The sequence below is a fragment of the Xiphias gladius genome, chromosome 20 (genome assembly GCF_016859285.1).
Source record: "Xiphias gladius isolate SHS-SW01 ecotype Sanya breed wild chromosome 20, ASM1685928v1, whole genome shotgun sequence".
Lineage (NCBI taxonomy): Eukaryota > Metazoa > Chordata > Actinopteri > Istiophoriformes > Xiphiidae > Xiphias > Xiphias gladius.
The window spans coordinates 18,357,748-18,379,059 of NC_053419.1; the positions used below are offsets into that span (position 1 = coordinate 18,357,748).

The 21,312-nt window shown below is 43.4% G+C and overlaps 1 protein-coding gene across 8 annotated transcripts in view; it reads right to left on the reverse strand.

Moving 5' to 3' along the window:
• Positions 1-21,312, reverse strand: part of rapgef1b (Rap guanine nucleotide exchange factor (GEF) 1b) — a 44,664-nt gene that overhangs the window by 8,996 nt on the left and 14,356 nt on the right. Inside the window, exons 2-15 of one of the 8 annotated variants that reach the window (XM_040157090.1) lie at positions 13,429-13,574; positions 12,625-12,803; positions 10,565-10,721; positions 10,366-10,454; positions 10,121-10,276; positions 9,278-9,328; positions 8,610-8,724; positions 8,284-8,470; positions 7,534-8,052; positions 6,716-6,918; positions 4,381-4,542; positions 2,397-2,543; positions 1,821-1,913; positions 768-853 (exon numbers count right to left, since the gene is read on the reverse strand). In XM_040157090.1, the coding sequence (XP_040013024.1) occupies positions 768-853; positions 1,821-1,913; positions 2,397-2,543; positions 4,381-4,542; positions 6,716-6,918; positions 7,534-8,052; positions 8,284-8,470; positions 8,610-8,724; positions 9,278-9,328; positions 10,121-10,276; positions 10,366-10,454; positions 10,565-10,721; positions 12,625-12,803; positions 13,429-13,574 (2,290 nt within the window). Of the gene's footprint in view, positions 1-767; positions 854-1,820; positions 1,914-2,396; positions 2,544-4,380; positions 4,543-6,715; positions 6,919-7,533; positions 8,053-8,283; positions 8,471-8,609; positions 8,725-9,277; positions 9,329-10,120; positions 10,280-10,365; positions 10,455-10,564; positions 10,722-12,624; positions 12,804-13,428; positions 13,575-21,312 lie in introns of all 8 variants that reach the window. The other 7 variants (XM_040157084.1, XM_040157083.1, XM_040157082.1 and 4 more) reach the window with 7 other exon arrangements.

Here is a 21,312-nt window from a genome sequence, read left to right on the forward strand (position 1 = left end):
TTAGAATCACATTAATTGATCTTTATGTTTGCCATTAAAACAATAACTTTTTTGTCTGCATGATCACGTCAGCTGGTTGAAAAACATGAAATAGAAGCGGACAGACAAGCAAAACATGAATAAAGGAGGTTGTGTAATTTTAGGGAGGTTTATATGGGTGCGATTCCACGCAGCAGAGTGACCAAAATACTATGGCACGAAAGTGTGCGGAGCAGTTGGCCTGCTCTGAGCCGGTGGGCCACACTAAACACGCTTATTCCCGTCACCAAGATTTCAGGGTGCCACTGGATTCGCATTGCCACACCCTCTTTGGCACCTGTCCTCCCACTGGGGTGCACGGTGAGTCATCAATATACCAAACCGGCGCTGTTGAGGAAATAACCTCAGTGTGCGGCACGAAAATACCAGTTGACTATTATGTTTCGCACCATGCGCTAGCAGGAAAATAGAGCCTAAAGTATACTATTATACAGTCCGTGTGCATACTAAAAAAAACTGCATAAAAAAAAAAGACATTTAATTGTGAATGGTGGAGAAATAGCTCCAGGACCACCTCATAAACAAATAAAATCTGTAAAAGTTATTTGAAAAACATTTCTGATGTCTTTTTTTTTTAATTTATTTGGCAGTGGCACTCTCAAGTTGCAGTTTAAATGACGTCTGAAGGCACACCTGCTGGATCGTTTTCAGTGTGCTGATTTCTTGTTTACTAAATGCAAAAACATTGCAACATAAAGATTAGTCTATAGTAGTATCGAAATGGGTACCTTTCCTTGTCCAAAGCGTCTTTGCTATTGGTGGATGGCATCTGAGGGGTGGGGTCTTGAAGTACATCATCAGCTGCAATCGGTTCCTAATCAATGGATGGAAAAAACAATAATCAACCTCTGTGCAGCAGGATACAGGGAATGGTGAATGGTTCCATGCAGTGACAGGGGCCTGGTTATCGATGAGATCGCACAAACCACCAGGATCTCATGCAACACATTTGGTGGAGGGGAGGATAGATGCTTTGTACAGACATCTCAGGATGTTATCCCTATTAGCGTTGATGTAAATTAGGTGTAAAGGGATGATACGTAAAATGCAGCTTTTCTTCAGTATGAGCCGGGGAAAAAAAACCAACGGATGAAAAACTTGTAGACACCAAAGGGTAGAACTATCTTGCACTGAAATTGCACCAAATGTAAAACTATAAATACAATCACACATCTATACACTGTTCTCTTTAGCTCTCGTTCTCGCTTACAGTTTCCACACACCACAACCCAAACATAACTATAATACGCCCCGAATGCACACGCTGACCCAAAGGAATACAAACACAACCACACGCACAAACGCACCAGCGTGAGCTGCCACACATGCACAGGTGCACGTAAGCTGTTATTGGGAATGTTATTGGAAAATTGAAAACTGGTGAACCATTGAGAATCCCTTTTGGAGCGACATGTCATATGTTAGAGATTGGAACAAGGTTAAATGCTTGTTACAGTTGAAGTGCAGCCAGAGAGACAGCAATCACCAGCCAGGCAGTCAAGACAACATACAGATGGACATCTTTTCCACAGACACCAACCACAGCACGAGTCCCTCGCAGGCAAACCCGTGAACCTGAAGTCATGCTCAGTCAGGTTTGGCTACATTCACGTTCCATTTCAGCACCGTCAGTTCAAGAGTTGAATCAATGAGAGCTGCTCAGTGCAACAGATGACTGGTGAGAGTGACATCTGCTAGTCAAACAGGCCTTGATTCATATCCTGAAGTGATGGGACGTGCAAATGGAATTGACCTTTCACCCCTGGCACTCAGCTACTTACTCTGAGGGAGAGAGGCAGCTCCCCATTGGCCTGGCTGGATGAGTACAAGTTGACGTACTCCCCCTCCCCGCCCTCGTCATTCGCGCTCTCGCTCTACGGGAAAAGAGGAGGGACACAAACCGAGGCGTAAGGCAGCGGAGAGGGGCACAAAGTGTTTTCTAAGGCTGGGACAGACGTCAAGTGTGAAGATGTGACTAAGGAGGAGGGATAGCGGCTAGCCGACGTCTGTCAGCTCAGAGTCATCTTGACCACCAGGTGGCAGTGGAGTGGATCATTTATAAAGGTAAATGTATTTACTGGCAAAAAGAACATGCAATGCAACATGCTCGACTGGCATACTTTTAAGACCAATAATCAGACAGCAGACAGTTTGTGGGCAGTGATAAAGACAAGATGCCACTAAGTGAATGAGTCATTATATTATATGAGCAACAATACTGAATACCAAACTGCTGTAGTCTAACACCAATCTGCCAAGGGAAAGGGACCAGTATCACATTTTATTATCTGTCTCAGAGAGCTGGTTCATGTCAGTATCCTGCTTGTGCTTCCAACATCTATCCTTTGTAAGCTCACCGCTGAGGTGTGGAGAGAGTCAGTGAGAGAAGACTCAGAAGGAAGACAGACAGCCACAGAGCCCACTGAGCCAGCCAGGGAACCGTTGGGCCCGCCCCCGCTGCCATCCAGAATGGTGGCATTGGTCAAGGCAACATGGTCCAAGCTCTGTGATTGGTGGAAAGAACGACAGCAGGAAAGAAAAAATAAAAAAATAAAAAGACAGGACTTAAGGATTAGAGAGGTGAAGACAGAGAGGACAGAAAAAGAATCTGGAACAACAGGAGGCAGGGGGGAAAAAAAGTGATCACCTCATTCTCCAACACCTCCATTAAGCCTGGACTATGGGAGTGATGTGCCTGAACATGAAATGCACCGCGCACTCACATAAACCCAAGAATGCAAAAACTGGAACCAGTGGCAAAAGAAACATCTCCAGTGAGACAACATGTAAGATGAGAAGACAGAGGTGTTTAACAGAGAAACACTTAGATAAGCTAACATCCGCTCTGAGTATGTAAATGTGTTTAGACGAGAGATGTCTCAACAATGTGCCTGTGTGGCCAGCTGAGGAGATGCCTGCCAGCGGGGAGGTAACGGTAACCTGTTTTAACACGTTGTGCATACCAGCTCTGTTAGAGCATTCCAGCATAAAGCGGTGCATACACAGATCACTGATAAACACTGCACACACACACACACACACACACACACACACACACACACACACACACACACACACACACACACACACACACACACACAAATGCATGCATGTGTTCACGCACAGACACGCAGGATCAGCAATTAAACCCACTCATTCTTCTTTTTTTTCCCTCTTTTAAAAAAAAAAAATTCTGATCAAATTAGGAAATCCTGTCTACCACTGAATATTTCCACTCAACATATACAAAGCAGCTTTCCTGGCACGGCTTACCTCCCCCATGACATCCCCCCAAAAACATCATGCCCCAAGGAGTTGAGGAATGCAAACAATCCACAGAAACAGACAAATGGGAGGTGTGGAAGCATGTATGTGTGTTTGGGGGGAAGTAGGTTGCAGCACAGTGGTGAAGGGGAGACTAGACAGATACGAGAAAGTATGAAGAGTGTGTGGAGAGCGAGTGACGCCAGAGGATGAAGAAGATGAGGAGGAGAGAAGAGAGGAAGGAAGAAGAGCACAAACAGAAGGAATGTGTTTTCCATCAGGTCCATCTGGCGCTGCATTCCACTTGAGATATCCTGAGGGAGATCCACATCGTGTCTTAGCATGCCTCGCACACCATGAGGTCATCATGGGTCATTCCCTCGAAAAATACTGACCAAACCACTGTAACATATAGCCAGGTCCGCTTTGGGGTCAGGCTCTGCCCCCAACTAACTGGAATATAGCACTGATTAACCACAAGATAATTCATTAACAAGAAACTGTTGGTGGTTGAGAAGTTACATTTAGACCAAGAAAGGGCTTCTTGCTAATTTAAAAGCCCCAACCTAACCTGACAGTCTCTTGTGATATTTGGATGAGCTACTCAAGACACACAACTCACTGACTGTGTCTCTGAGCCAAACTGAAAAGAGGGAAAGGGTCAAATAATTACCTGTTGTGTGGAGGAACACACAAACATACAGAGCTGGCTAGCCAGAGGCTACACAGAGCCACAACAAATAACAGCAAACACTCAAGAACACACAAAGCACACATTAATCACACCATATCTACAAAAAACACAACAAAACTACAAATTCACACTGAAAACAAATGCACACAAGTGGGTGGATGAACAAAATTAAGGACCACACAGCAACCAAACCACTGACCCTCGAGGGATGGCCCCATCAGAAACCTCAAAAGGGGGCAGGGGTAGATGAACAGATTGTATCACATATGGAGAACACACAGGTCAAGCCGCCCCTGGACCAGTCCAGGACCACACAGCACCCACGCCGGAGTGGAGAATGGGTGGGATTGGGTTTGGGGGCGTTGGGGGGGGGGGGGACTCACCGTGGGTGTGGTCAAGGATGCTTGGCCAATCAGGTAGGAGTTAGAGACGGACATGCTGAGGCCCAGCCCAGAGCCCGCCTCCTCCATGGCCGCTACAGACGGCTGGAGGTGGCAGGAGAGAGAAGAGGAGGAGGAGGAAGAGGGGGAGGATGAGTGGGAGGCCTGAGAAGGAAACAAAGAGAAAGATAGAGAGAAAGAAAGGCAGAAAAAAGATAGAAAAGAAAGGGAGTGACAGTAATGGAGGTTAAGGAAAGGCGAAGAGGGAAAACAGAGGGTTAAGGGAGAAGAAAGAAGAAAAAAAGGTTGATAGACAGTTGATTATACTAGTAAGCAAGACTGAATTAGAGCAGATTTAATCAAAGTCCAGCTGCAGAGTGGTGAGGTCAAAGTGGGGAAAGCTGAGGAGGATTCTGGTTGTTCAGCTGAGAAACTCATTGGCTACAGATACAAATATAAAAGTGAAGTGAATGAATAACGCTGTTGGGGTGTTACGCAATATGAGTTTAGTGTTATGTTTAGGTTAGAGCTATTCCTATAAAGCCCTAATGACTACAAGGTTATGTGACCTGTACTGGTCACACACATTCATGTCTACTGTGACGGTCCAATGTCCTGACCTTTAAGGGCTTTACAGAAACCACGCCATCTACATCAACATGTTCTAAACAGGGCCAATACGGTCTTCTGGTGTTTTTTTTTTCCACTAATTTCTTTATCCAAACAGTAGCTAAAATTACTTTTTTTTTTTTTTTTTTGCGCAAAGCCTTGTAAAGTCGCCAAAGCGTGTAAGCCTGGAACATAGGTTTATGGAGGAGGCAAACAGGCTTATTCCACTGGGCCACAAGCTCATCAAGTCCAAAACATGAGGCCAGATTAGGCATTGCGGCAGGAGCAGAGATGACTGCAGTTCAACTGTATGCTCAGACAAATGAATGATAAAAGTAAGAGCTGGGCACAAGGTTCCAAATACGCTGTGGTGGCGCAAAGAGGACAACGGACAATGAGAACGAAGACAGAGTCTCTGAGGTGGCCCGTGTATACTGCGACCCGGCCACAAAGTCTATTTTCTTTCCTGAGCTATGATCCTGTACATCTTAGCTACACCCTCGAGAAGTGTCATATGTTTACTGTCCACAAATGTACTGTCTTCATTGGTACAAAAATTTAGGCCAACACCAATTTGTGCGTTATAAGGGAAAACTGGTTCTTTGTGAGAACACTATGCCTCATATATGATAATCTGGCAAAACATGGACCATCTACATCACATGCAATGATCTGCATGTTTCACTGCTCTACAGTAGTGGTCATTGAAGACAAATTCAATGGAAAGATTGATGTAAAATCATGTTATTTGGAAAGTTGTAGGAGGCTTGCGCAGCTTGCCCCGATATATGTTGATTTGCATAAATTCTCATTTCACTAACGAAGATGGTATTTCCCATATCTAAAGGGAAATAACCAAAATTGTTCTAACTTTAGCATAAAATAGTGTATACCTATCGGACCCAATTGCTCATGATAAGGGGCTGACTGAGAAAATTTGTTTTTAGGGCCTTTAAAAGCTCTATTTTCCCCTCTCCTGCTATGACCTATCCAATCGTCTCTCTACCTCTCTTTCCCCACTGACTCACTGTCAGACAGTTGTCTCAATTAACCCAGACGCCGACCCAGATTAAGATAAGTGGACTGGATCTGATGTGGGCATGATAAAGGATGGTCTTATCTCCCACTAACGACCAAACACCTCCATGTATACACAGATGTCTGCTTTGGTTACAAAAATGGCAAGGAAAGGTGATAGAGAGTAAGGAAGAGGGGCTGAATAGGTGAGAGAGATAACAAGATAGGAAGAGGCTCGAGAGAAAATTGATGAGGATTACCACGGGAATGTACTTTAGTCATAGAATGCAATCTGCATTCTTTCCCATTTTTTCCTTCCCAGCCTGCATAATGCATGAAGACATTTGGACCAGCATCCGGCTCGACTATAGAGGGATGTTTTTATTGTTCTCATGTGCTCACGACACTCTTTGTCACGTTATTCTAGGTGTATTCTCATAAATTAATCGTGTGATCAATGAAGGCTCCACAGCCTCAACGTTTTCATTTAAAATCAAGGAAGATGAACTGAACAATTTTAGCAATTTAAAATCACAGCTTTGCTCACGCAGTCAAAATGAGTGAATCCAGTTATTTATTTCTTCCCACTCAAAAAAGACACTTATTTACTTTAACCCTTAGTTTATGAGAAATGGTAAAATATCAAAATAGCTGGACTTTGGTCCTTCAGAAAGATTACCGTCATTAATAGCATACATAGAGGATTTCTTACCAGTTGCCTTTGTTTTGGGGGCAATGCTGGGGGCTGCAGTGGCTCATGGACTGAGTCGGTGCTGCTGAAGGAGTCATTGAAGCCGTAGACTTCCTGGAAGCGCTTGTTACGCTGCTCGTAGATGCTTTCGCTCTGTGGCATCTGATAGAACACGGAGGGCTGCGGCTCAGAGTAGTCTTCCACAAACTGCATGTACTGGAGGACTGGAGGAGGGAGATGTTGCAGATTACAGATTATTGACATTTATTGGTTATATTGCTCAGAATTATGACTCTGGACTCAACCAAGTCAAGAATGGACTGTTATTCATAAGTAAACATTTTCTTTGATGTGCAAAATCTTTGGCGTGTCACTTTAAACTGACTTCAAATCAGTTATTCACTTGAAATTATAGATATATATAGTCACACTGTAAAAAGTGTTTGAGCTAGCAGGAAGAGCTGACTGTATTGAATGACATAATACAGTAGCTTGAGAGGAAGTGATGTAGCAGGTGTGTCAGGAAATGACCAAATGTTGCCCTCTGTGCCCCTGGAACCGGCCCCATTGTAGCACTTCCTGGTATTCACTTCCTGTCTCTATTCAAAGTGGAATATTTCCTTGATATAAGCTATGCTTCAATGAACTGATGATTAAGTGCAGCCAGTGTCCTGCTGTACCTTACTAAATCAACCTCATCCCTTCCTTTATTCTTCCCTTCATTAGAGTCTTTGTCCCTTCCTTTGCTTCTGTGCCCTCTATTCAAGCATCTCATTTATAGGACTTTCTTCTCCCTGCCTTCTCATTACGTCCCCATCCCCTCCTTTCCCTGAACTTACTGTGTCTGCTTTTCTTTTCTGGGAGTGGCGGTGGGCTGGCGGGGACATCTGCATTCTCGCTGGCGACGTACTGGGCAACGAACACGCCCCCATTTGTTTGGGGCATGGGTGAGATGGGAGTGAAAAGGGGGAATGGCGGTGTAGGGTGCAGCTCCTCTTCTGACAAGTTGTCATACTGGGAAGGGTAGCGCTCATACAACACCCTTCCATCAGGGAAGGGTGATGGCTGGGTGCTGCGCCGCTTCTTCTGAGGCAGGGCAGGTGGTGCGCTGATACGGGAGGATTGTAAGGGATTGGTTTGATTGGGCTGCGGGGTCCAGTACTCCGGTGGCTGCTGTGGTGGAGGAGCACTAAAGCGGGGATGTGAGGGATGCTGTCCGGGGACTGGGGAAGAGGACTCGCTGTGAGACTCAGGCAGGGGGCTCAGGCACCCTCCCACTGGCATTGGGGTCAGGTTTTCCCCAGCTGACAAGTCCTGGTGGAGGAAGTCATAATCCGGGTCGTAATTTTCTGTGTTGTCTGAAAAGGTAAAAAGTACATTTCTGTCATCATACACTCACAACGAACACTTAACTGAGGTATAAATTAACTTCAGCACCTTCACAACATATTAGATGCACATTAGCAAAGGTTTGTCAAGGCTTGACTTCCTTTACAGTTTAATGTAAACTTTTGAGTGTTATCTGGTCAATGTGCTCTTTGCAAACCGGTCTCTGTGTCACTGTCCAAGATTTGTCTTTGTATTCTTACCGAGCGTCTCACAGCTGGTGTTACGAGAACATTGACCGCTGTCCTGCTCCATGGAGGAGAGCTGTTCATCAGACTTGCTGAGTTTCCCCATGCTGCTGCAGGGAGACAAACGTGGAGAGTCGCCCCCGTATGACTGGCTTCCCCCCGAGAAACGCCTCTGGAGGAACTCCTGCTCGTAGTCCTGCTGCTGCGCGGACAGAGAAACTCTCAAAGGTTAATTTATTTCCTGTATGTTGTATTGATATGGCCTTAGACTGAAAATGAAGGTAAGCTGTAATGGACCATAAAGTCTGATATCTTATTGTGAGATGGAGTTACACCCTCACCTGTCTGTGGACGCTGCAGGGCAGGCTGGAGCCACGGCTCATAGGGGCAACCACTGCCACCCGTGTAGGCGAAGGGGCTGACTGGCGCTTCTTAGGAGGCAGAGCTGGTGGAGGACTAGTGACAGATAAACAGACACAGCAGAATCAAATAACAGGAATGTTGGATGTTATTGTCCCTCAGGCAAAGTCAATAAAAACCATCAGGCAAGCATACAAAACACACTTTCACAGACATGTATGCACACACAGATCCATGTATGAATACATGAACACACACAATATCATCCCTCCTGGAGAATAGTGAGATGAAAGTGAGGGTGTTTTATGTTAGCCTCTCTCTGCTATGACATGAAGCCGTCCTGCTTGTCAAACCTAAATTCTCTCAGTGAGTTAATACCAGGTCAAAATGCAGCAAAGAGCAGGACATAAGGAAACATGATATCACTATGATAGTGAAAAGACACTGCATAGGTAAGTCACACACTCTCATGCACTGGACGGTCTTCCGATTGGATGATCAGTTCTTCAAAGAATACCGAGGATGACACAAAGTTGGGATAAAGCAACCATGCAACTCAAAAACACTTTCATCCAATTCAGAAGCTTTATGGGGGGGGTCTACGGTGGGATGTTATAATGGAGATGGATGATCCTATAGGCCAACATACTTCTCCTTCTCGGAGGGTCTCCTTTGGCCAGCGTCAGCACTCAACTGTGCTCTGTTCCCAGAATCCAATGGGAAACCAAAGATGAAAGAAATTGAGAGAGACAGCAGAACGAGTAAGAAAGGAAGAGACAGACAACAAACAAACCAAAGTGTGACTAAAGTGTGAAAGCAGTCAAAGATTTTAGGGAGCCTGGAATTTTTGCATTTGGATTGATGGATTGGCAGCTGGATCGCATGGGAAAAGACTATTTAAATACATCAGAATATACACCAAAATGTTTCTGATTTTCAAACTTAAAAAAGGTTTAACTCAGTGAAAATGAGAGAAATATGGGGAAATCAACTTCCCATACCCGTATCCCAAAAGCTGTCCTTATTCCTCATTTGATGTGTGAGAAACATTTTCAGAAAATGTTTTAAAAATAACTTCAATGTAAGATGAAACGGCTGTGATGAATAAATCCAGAACAGGCTCTTTTGCTTTTGTGACTGCAGTGCAAAAGGTCACAGAATTTCTGTGGCCACAGTCGCCAAGCCACATCTCTGCATCTCTTTGAAAGGAAATGAAAAAGAAACAAGGAAACCTTGAATTGAGAAAAAATCCCATAATTAGCCTTGCAAAGATCTGAGGAAACATTTGAGACCCTATGACGCTGACAAACCACATGAAGCACCAGCCTAACTTAGTACCAGAGAACTTGCTACAGAATTAATATTTTAGTCTATTATTAAAATTCTCTTTGGCCAAACCAACACCTGAATTTTAGAGCTGGATCCATTGACTGCAAAAAAGCATCTCCATGCAGTATATTACAGCTGCAGTTTCGGAGTGTGTCATCCTCACCTGAGCTCTGCCATCTTTGCTTCAGGAAGGGGGGGTTTGGGAGGGGCTACGTCCTCATCTGGTATCTCAGTGGCGGCCTCTGCAGTAGCAGCTGCTGGAGCAGTCTTATTTGAGACCACCTGCTCCCGATCTATCAAGGGCATCTCCGATGACACGCTGCTACACACATAAAAGCTGTCTGAGTGAATGAACTACTTTGAGTGACAGAATGTTTGTATTCTGGGGAGCAAGCTTTATGTACTCACCTCTCTGCCGTGGTAGCAGGTGGTGCTGGTTTGTTAGGGGTGGTGGGTGACGGCTGCTCCTGTTTCTCTATGGTCAGCTTCACCAATTCCTGCTCATAGAAAGACAACACAGCCAGCTTCAGCCTCTTCTATAATAAACACCACAGGAGGATGTAGCCAACACCATCCACAATATTTCCTCTATCAGCGAAGGGCCAACCTTTACTCCATCCAGCACTGCTTTGATGACACTTGTGACAGATGCCACATTTTCCTTGTCCTCCAAGTCGATGCCATCCAGCATCACCTGGTCTGCCCAACGGATAAGGTTGGCCAGACTCTGGTACACACGGTTATGGCAGGAAGACAGCGCCGAACTGTTGAAAGGGTGTGAGAATAGCGTTGGGCAAGGGTAAGAGTAGAACAAAGCAATGGAGAACAGGCGAAAGGAATTTGCGGAGGAGAAAAAAGAAAAGTGGCATATTCATCAGATAAAAAGGAGATGATGTACAGGAGTTGAGAGAAGGTACAGAGACCAGAGGTGCAGAAAGAAGAATGATCGAAGACAACACATAATAGGGGTGTGAAAAAAAAGCAATGGGACAAGCAATGGGACATGTTAGACAGAAGGTGAGAACAATCATAAAAACAAGAACACGTGACACACTTCTATCTACCAACCATCTATTAAACTACATATTTAGGGACCATTTGTTGAGGAACTGCAAGCATGCCTAACTACATGTTTGGAGGCTGGAATAAAGCTAGCTAGTGCTGACAGTAGAATGTATAACCACACAGGGAAGCGGGACATTGTTCCTGCCTGTAGTGACTGGTGCATTCAGAATCAACACTAAGGTGTGGCACAGGCCTGTACCAACATGCTGCGGCTGATTCATAGTGCTGGAATATTCATCCACTGTCTCTGCACATTTTAGGCCTAAAGTGAGTGGGAGACGACTGTAGCTATAGGGGTTGGCAGAAGGATTTAAAGGACGGTGGAGCAGTTGGGAGAGTGGAGAGGTTTGACCCGTAAAGACTACATGAGCTAAGGGCAGTAGGTTACACCAAAGCTAAGTAGGAATAGGGAAATTATAACAAAGTCTGCAGCTTTAAGCGCCCAGCCACTTTGTAGATTTTGGTAAATAAGCACTTTAATCACCTTAAACACTGTCTGCCAGACAGTGGGTAGGAGTTACACCCACTGTTGACCCAGTTATTTGACCAATATTGATTTAAGTCACTGCAAACAGTCTAACACCGTAGTACACTTTGCATGCTTAATAGATGACAAAATTGACTTAGCAATATCAACACGTGAGAGTAAAATTCTTCTTTCAATGTCTTTCACACAACAGTAATCCAATGTACAGTAGCTTATTTACCAAAAAATCATCTGGGCTGCCAGGAGAAGTATTGAAATAACTAGCTTGTGGCAGTGATATTTAATTTGCTACATGCAGGGCTAAAGGCTAAAGCTAAACACTAAACTTCTACTGTGATCTAGTGGGGTTTGTCTCATTTTAGACTGAGGTCAAATCCCCAGAGGTGGGGGCCTCTCAGTGTAGCAACAACCCATCATTCGCTTCTAAGCACAGAGTTGTGAGATACAAAATCTGTCACCTCTGACCTCCATACCTTCATCTGCATTGATGGATGGGGCAAGGAACAAAGACAGAGACAGAGAAGTTCTAACATGTCGTGACAGTCCAAACAAAACTGCAGCTACGGTTGCTTTCACATACGGGGTTTACTTCACCCAGAGAGGAAGTAACGCAAAACTCATTCTACCATTTAATATATCTGAGAGGTGAAGTTCATTGCTCTGCCTCAAAAGATAGCATTCCTGATAAGGTGCCACATCAAAAAGTCATTAAATACATGAACGTAATTTAAAAAACTTCCGACATTAAGTCCAAGAAACGTTTAGGTGAGGGATGTCATCCGTCACAACATATGATCAATCTTCACAAGCTGCTCAGCGAGTACTAGTCAACATCATGCTAGTTCTTACATGTCCTGCGTGCATACCAGCTATGATTTAAGTTAGAATGAATTGACAAATGGTACATAGTGAATCATTATGTCTATAACAGGAAAAGGACAGCAATCAGAGAGCAAGAGTTTATTTTTTGCAAAATTAAAGTTTGAATTTTCCAGTCTGTGCACAAAAAAGATAGATAAATGTTTCTATCTTGTGATATAAATCAAAGGTGCAAGTAGAAATGAAACCGTCCATAGGAATGAATCATGCGTTTTCCATCAACTATTAGGGCTCACCTGTGTTGTATCCGGGCCTCCACCTGAACCAGAGGCAGGATGGCTTCAAGGACCTTGCTGGCCGAGCCTGGAAGCATCTCCAGCACCTTCTTCTCCACGACCATTTTGTCCACGATTGTCTTGAAGTAGCGCAGGGCACTGACCACCTCTTTCTCATGTTCCTCCAGCCGACTCACCTTCTAGGGTGGGAAAAAAAAACAAAAAAAAACAGCAACACAGAATTGAAGTAAAAAACTCCTTCTGAGTATCATGATGATGATAAAAGTTTTACAAGCTCTTTAGCATCATAAACTGAGTACGCAGTGAAATACTTATCACTGCACAACCTATTTAGTCTTGGGACCATCACAACAATCTGGGCCCACTGCTATGGTTCTTTTACTTCCGTGGTTTGCTCACAGTTCAAAGCACCATCTATCAAGTGATGTGGCTTGGAGCCATCTCGGTCCTACAGCAACGGGCTCTTTCAGCTTCTCTAGTCTTTCACAGCAGGACTGCTGGGGGAATATAGTAATTACACCAAAAGCCTTAAGAGGGAGCGGAGGAGTTCATTCAGGAAGCGGCCCACTTCCATTCATGTCTTTATAGGTTTAGACACCTGCTGTAGCGCAGCCAGCCGCCACAGCGGCTGGGAAGCTGTGGGAACGGGCAGGGATACTTGCACACATACTGACACAATGGAATATGAGAGCACAAAACGTCAGACAGGAAAACAATTGCTTAACAAATAGGCAAACAAACACAGGGTATAGGTGGGAAAGAGATGGATTTCCCACAATACACACATATTTTCTGCACACACACCTTGTTAGCAGGTTTCTCAGTACTCTTGGCTGCTGGCTCGGGCTGCAGTTGCTTGCCCTTCTTCGATGGAGTCCTCTTGATCTTGGGGGAATGGAACTTGTCCATCAGTTTCATGGTGAAAGAGGACAGATGGGACCGCTGCGAGTCTGTGGACAGAGGAAAAACAGAGAAGAAGAGTGGTCAGTCAAGTAGGAGAGATTCTCAGGGGGGTGAATAAAAATTAGATAAAAACAGATGGCACAAGAACACTGAAGTGTTGATATCACACAATGCCACTCAGCTAAAAATATGCTCAACACCGGCAAGATACAAGAACAAGACGTGAATTTTAAAGGAAAGGAGAACACCAGAGTCTTTGTAACAGCCGTATTTCATCTGCTCTTTTTGTTTCCAACATAAATCTGCTGGACAGGATCTTCCAGCAGTCCATGATGTGCACAGATGTGTGCACACACACATCTGAGAGCACACAAAGAGAGACAAGGACAGTGCAGAAGACTGTGGTTATAATAAAATACTAGCTAGTGCTAAGATGAAAATTGCTTTACTGCACATAATTATGAGAGGCTTCATCATAGCAGAGTAATTTAGCAGAATTCCACTTGTTCACTGTAGAGTGCTGATTGTATCTACAAAGAGAAGAGTTCTCCACTCTGTTAATCCCAGGAGAATCGAAAGCTCACTCACTGTCCCCCTTCACCTCTCTGCCCCCTCCCTTTATCTCCACATCAGACTGAATCAAGAGATAAATACTAGTAACAGCGGTGGGACTCGGCAGGAATCGTGGGTTTTATCAGCGACAAAATTACACCTCTATCTGCAGTAATCTCCCCTCAGCTCGATGACAACGGGATCTGGCATTCCACGGACATCAGCGTAAAAACAGTGAATGCTGAATAGCAATCAACAGCAGGAAAACACCACAAACTAGACTTGCAGCCGGGCAGTGCTTTCATCTGCACCATCAATCCACATGCCGCGCACATATCCACCCTACTGTTCTTTCTCTCCACCCCTAATCCTCATCATCCCTTACTCCGAGCAGAAGCCAAAGTTCGCTGAGGCAGCCAAGGACAACTGTGTCTCATTAAAAATGTTGATGTGAACGCTTCCAGTGGAGTTTCCTACCAATACACATGCCTGTGATGGGGCATGCATGACCCCCCTGGTTCTTGTTTTACAGTGTATTTATTTTAAAAATTCTTATCGTATCTAAGTGCAAAATAAATCAACAAATGCTGTACTGTAGGCATTAGTGAGTTACTCATGGTGCATGTCTGATGCAATACACCAGTTACTTGAAATGTATCACTTTTAACCTGCATTTGACCAAGTTCCTAACATTCAAACAAGTCAAATCGACCACATGTACATGACGGGCAAATTAAGTTTTTTCTACATAAATACATTAGCTCTGTTAAAATACAACGTAACTCTACTGCTGGGAGACGTGCAAGACAAATATAGAATTTTTGTATATTTCATTAGTAGCCCAGTTATGTCACTTCAAAAGCAAAACCCCTATGTGACAAAGGTAGCAGCCTCTTCTTGAGGGTGTTATAAATTGCATGTGTTCTGCCTCTTCAATTCCCCCCATAAGAAGGAGTAAAGAGATAAAACGTCAAGCAGTCAGCCAAGCGGGATTTAGGAGAGAAGCGGAAGACTTGAGTTTATTGGAGTCAGACTAAGGACTAGACACAGTGAAGACCCTGTAGGAGGGGACAACCTGCTCCTCTAAACAGTTGTTTGCATCAATACTCTGTACCCTAGCCACATGGGGATGCTGTGCTTGCTTCAGTGCTCCTAAATAGAGTCTGACCAGCATAGCTAGGGTTGACAGTGTGTGAGGATTTTTTTGTACCCTGAGGCTGTACATACCTGTGTTAGCCAGTTTTGCCGCAAGCCCAGCTGCTATCCTGGCAAGACTTTACATTATGGCAACGTGAAGAGCGGATCATATGCTTTTGATTGCACAGCAGCCTCCAAATGATTTTTTAACTCTGATAATCCTATGTTTGACCCTGTTGCCCCCTTATTGCTGGCATGAGTACAGGGAATGTGGCTAACACCACAATATGATGGACCCTCTCACTCAATCCCAGCTTGAACAGGCCGAGAAGGACTGTGTGCGAGTTTACAGCTGCAACTCAGAGTCCCACCCCAGAGTTGAGAATTAGTGACATCTGCACAGTGAGTCACTGGCATGATCGATACAGCTGGTCCCTCAGAAACCATGACAGCCCCTGTGGTTCAGCTGTTTATCATGCGCACGGGGCTGGCTCCCTGTCTCCTCTGCTCCCTATTCACTTCTGTACCACCTCCCTGTGTCTCTCATCACTTCTGAGAACAGAAAGCCCCCCCGAGTTCGCTGGAAGTCTGGCTCAGCATGGAAATGACATCGTCAACAGAAAAAAATGAAGAGGTGAAAGAGAGAAAGTCAGTGAGGAAAAGAGAAAGAGGAGAGAGAGAGAGAATACATTGAATACAGTGAAGTGCTCTGTTATAGTCATGTAGTCCTCTCAGCGTCCACCCTCCACCCCTCCACCAGAGACGGGCCAGCCATCCCTCCTGCTCTCCCCAGATGCCTGCCTGCTGCTGTCCAGAGTTATGAGGTGGTGATGTCATTGGTTGTAATGTCTCTCACACTGAATCTGACTAGTCATGGACTGAGTAAAAGACTGAAAGAAACCATTTTTTTCCCCTTTATTTTGTTCAGCTGCTCAGGTCACAACACACCTTTATGCCGGTGTGCCTCCTGAACTACCCGAATACCCCTGCAAAACGTTTTCATACAAAAGTTCAGTGTTTCTTTATCGACAATATTTGGATTTGTACTGCTTTAAGACTACATCACTACATTTATCAATGTAGTGAACAGAGACAGATATGAAATGGACGCTTAAATATTCCCAGAATAGACCACATCATTCATTTCACTTTTACCTTGTTGGTTCCTGCTAGTGGCTCCAAAATTTCTTCCCTGGTACTTTTACAGTGAATTACAGCAGCAGAGCCAGCCTGATAAATAGTAAAGTATGGTTACGCTTCCATAAAGGGTTAGGTTTCTCTCCTCTGTTGTTAACTGCTACAGCACCACAGAGAACTGAGCGCACACAGCTCTCCGGAGCCTCACTACGATACACTGTAACCTCACAGTCACTTGTAGAGTACAGTCTGGTGAGTTTCTGTTTCAGATGTTAAGGTCCCCGTGAATACCATAATAATAAAACATTATATCATAAAAAGCTCAGGTTTGTTATTCTTTCTAATTTGATATGGGTAACAAAACTACATCTAGTGACATATTTTTTAATGATGCTGTGACGGACATATTAAAAAGAATAATCAGAAAACTAAAATGTGCTTGTGAAGAATAAATTGTGAAGGATTCAGCATGTAAACATTGTTTGGAGGCATTTAAACTGCTTCAACACTTTGAAATGCTCTGAAAGGCCTTGGGGACATTTAAAACAAACACTCCAGTCTGAACTACTCCTGAACAAAGCCTGGGAGAGTTGTCACACAAGTCTGTGGTATAGTAGAGTCCCCAGGAGCCTTCCAGTAGCCGAATTGTTTTAAAGCTTCATTACACAATAAGCAAACACACACACACACACACACACACACACACACACACACACACAAAAAAGGTCTAAATTTATGGGTGCCTCTGGCAAGAACACACTGTTAAGTGTATGCAATACACCTTAAATAGATTTTTTTGTATTTATTTCAGTGCTCACATATTTTCTCAGTTGCCAAATTAACTGTGGACCCGAACAGACCTCCACATTTAATTTTGTTGCTCAAATGTTATACATAGATACGAGTCATCCAGGTACATCTAGTATACTCACTGGAAATCTAATTAGTCCATGGTTTCCCCAACCCTTGCCAAAGTACAATTCTTCCATGCTGTGTATGTTTAATATCTCTTAAAAAGAAAAAGAAAAAAAGGCTTAAATCGTGTCACTTTCAGGGATTTCCCTCCCTACTCTGTCATTTAGGTGGGCTGTCAAATTTCTATCTACCACTGCCAAAATCCTAACGATAGGCAATTAGGACTATGTTTACACAACCTAATAATGAATAAATGAAGCTTTTGCACTCCTGAGAGGCTGAAAGTTAGATTGACTTTTTTGAAGGTCTTGGAAACACTGCCTCCTTATAAACTAAATCTCATTAGTGTCAACAGTGCGTGTTTTTTTCTAATCATGGGAGAGGGTCTGTCTGGAAGAGATTGATTTCACTGTTGATATAAATTGTGTTCAACTGGTTAAAGTTTAGTGGGTAACACACACCACCAGGACAGACTTCACATATCCATACATCCAGTTAGTGTCAAAACCTTTGATTTATATGCAACTGGCTGGTTCTACGTTTACACGTGAGGTTTGCTTTAGAGGATTTGTTTCAGAATGCACGGAAACAATGAAATAAAAAAAACATTTAGCTTTACTTTAGGATTCATATAATATGTACTTCTCGTGGTACGTGACCAAACTTCTGGATAGAAGATATACAGTGGATCCCAGGATCCCAGTTGCTGGTAATGATCCCTACAACACAACCGATGACCAGTGACATATGAGCTTGTCTGGACCTGACTGAAGAACTGACTGACTGGCAGATTGATCTCGTTCGTGTTCAGTACAGGTGTGATCTATACGGGACAGCTGGTCCCCTCTCCCGCAAAATAGGATGAACACTGGGTGTAGGGATACAGGAGAGGCTGTGCTTCAGGTTACACACACACACACACACACACACACACACACACACACACACACACACACACACACACACACACACACACACACACACACACACACACACACACACACACAGCTGTTACCTCCCACTGAACCCAGTGAAAGTGTGTGCAAGCCCCGAGAATATGGACTTGTTGAGCGTGCTAAAAGACTGCAACAACGGTTACAAAGGTTACTGGGACAGCTGTTGAGGAATGAGGAAGCCAAGGGGGAAAAAAAAAAATTTTATCTGACAGAGCAAGTACAGGAGATAGTTTAAATGATGTCTGCAAGAATCTGCTCAGGAAAGCAGGACAGGACACCAACAGCAAACGAGACTGAGAATCTACGGCAATACTAGCAGCTCTGTGAGGCTGTAAATAGGGAAAGCGGGGCTTTAAGGTGTAATAATGCCAACATGCTAAAAAGGTTACAGTGATAACAGGAACATTCTAATTAAGATCATATTTAGGGCCCCAGCACCGACCTGTGTGAGTACCCTCTTGAAACTGCTATGTATATTACTACTATTGGATCATATTATAATAAGATAATATAAAAGGTAGGATGTGCCATAAATAAACATTCATTTTCATACATACACACAATAATAACCAAAGACTGAAATTTCATAACCACGCTTGATACAAGGTTCTGCCATAAACAGATGCAAATGCATTTCACTTCACCTTAAAGCATTGGCTATAATTGTGTCACATATTATTTACTGTACTTTTAAACATATACATGAATTCTTGGCACACTTAAGCAGAACTTTTGAAGATTACATAAACTCTGGCCTGGGACACATAGTCAGTGCATTGTTTACAAGTGACTCTGCCTGCAATGAGTTCTTATTTGTCCATAAAAACGACAACATAGTGAGTGAATTACTGTCTGCTACACTGTAAAACAAAAACCGCTGAGAAGCAGCGCCAAGTATCATATCCCCACAGGCAAGACCTGCTGTGGTGCAAGAGAGAGGAATGCAGGCCTGAGGCACGTGAGATGAACAGTGGGGAGAAAAATGGAGAGGAAAGAGAGAAAAATTCAACAGGAAATAGTTAAGTGCTTAGTGAATTATTTATTCTCTCCATTGTAGAGGTTGGCTTCCTGTTGGCTGTGTTCAATTTTCAATAGAAATCCTATTTATGCCTTCAGTTATCAACTAGCAGCACTATAAGATACCGCAGGCCCTGTGTGTGTAGCAAGCCAAGTTGCAGACCAAGGATGGCAGGGAAGGGAGGAAAGGGAGGAAGCCCTGGTATGGAACGTGGCCCTGGTTAATGGTTGATTTGAGAAGTAATGGAGGAAGAAGTCCAGTGGTGGGTTTTACAGTTTTCCAGCTGTGCTGTTTGAGTATGCTGTTCAACAACGAGCCACAGGGACACTGAGAGCATGCAGTCCACTTACTGAGTGAGTAAATGAGATACAGTGGATGCTAAGTGCTTAGCCCACTTACAATCTATTGTATTTTACCTAACAAATAACTAAATGAGACACAGAAGATGGTTTCCATGCGGATAATCAAATTATCAATGCAAGCTGACACATCCAGCTGACACAAATACTGGATTTCTTCATTCTTCAGCCACTCACTTCCCCATGACTACTGAAGTCCTAAAATAAACAGGTGAATAATGTTGACTTAGTATCTGAGAAATTGCATCAGGGATTACATTCAACTAGTACAAGTTTCTAACAGAAAGAATGATGAGCCACTTTAAAGTTAATTTATATTTAAATGAATACTTCACTTAAGCGATACAACACTTACTCTTAGCTCATTTATAAAATATAACTCCTTCTCAAGATTGGAGATTCGGAACCCAAATTTTGTTGTATGTTTTATTACTTGATTTATTTGACCAAAAGCACTTATTTTACCATCATTTAATTTCTTGTCTGAAAGAAAATGCATGTCTTATTTTGTCTTTTCTTGATCTCTGCTTATATAAGAACCACCTTTTACAATATTTCAGGCTACAGCTTACACAAACATGCCCTTCAGTATGTCAATGACTAGCCAACCAGTCCCACCAACCATGGGTCAATGATCAGGAGCAAATATCAATGCGGTGATGGAGGGGCTCTGGGTTACATGGGAACAGACAGCCTGGTCAAACCACGGCCAACAGAGCGTGGCCACACAACACAGGCTATCAGTAACACATATCTATATTACAAAAGAGAAAACCAGATTCATTGCTTAGAGAGACTGTTTTGCCATCTGTGTTGAGCCTTTGTGGGACATGAAGATGAGAAAGTGAACGGGAGTCAGTAAGATGACAAAAACAGTCTCTTTCCCTGTGAGTGTTTGTGCCATCTGCTCTCAAATCTAACCACAGACATGACACAGTACACTGATGATTGAGAATACATCTTTTTTCAGGAAACTCCTGCTCTGTGATACAGACATCATTGCCCCTATGAGTCATAGATCACAATCTGAGATATCAGGATTTAAAAAAAAGTACCCTCACCCACTTACTCATGGTTATGTCACCATAACCATGAGTGACATAGAAGGATTAGAAAATGGGAGAACAACATTTAAAATACAAATTTGATCTGATTCAGAATTTAACAAACAACTGAATTAAAATACCCTCACTCAATACGTTGTGATGCATCGAAAAGGGAACTACAAGCTAGCTAGACTTCAGTGGGGATGAAAATATGTTGTATTAAGCCATAACAGGCAGCAAGCAGCATGTAGGGGCACATAAAAATAAAACCCAGCCTAATCTCTTGGTGACACACCTTGCATTCTTGAGTCTGGTTATTTGTATGGTGTTTTCTACTTACTACACTGGATAAATGGCTTAAGTCAGACAAATCCATCCTTCATTTACACCAAAACAAACATTTTATTCATGCAATTATCTATGAAACTAACTACACTGCCCTGTGTTTCTGCTGTGATACATGCTCGCACCATTTTGTTTCTATAGCAGATGGCAATTGCATTTAATGCAATAGTGGGGTCAACAAAATCTGAGGTCATGTATGTTTTTTCACGGCACTTTGAGAAACATAGTGCATCATCAGATTGATGTACTATCTATAATCTGCATCTTTTGTCATTTTCTGCAATAAAACAGTAGCCTGAAGCAGTGTTATACAACAGTAT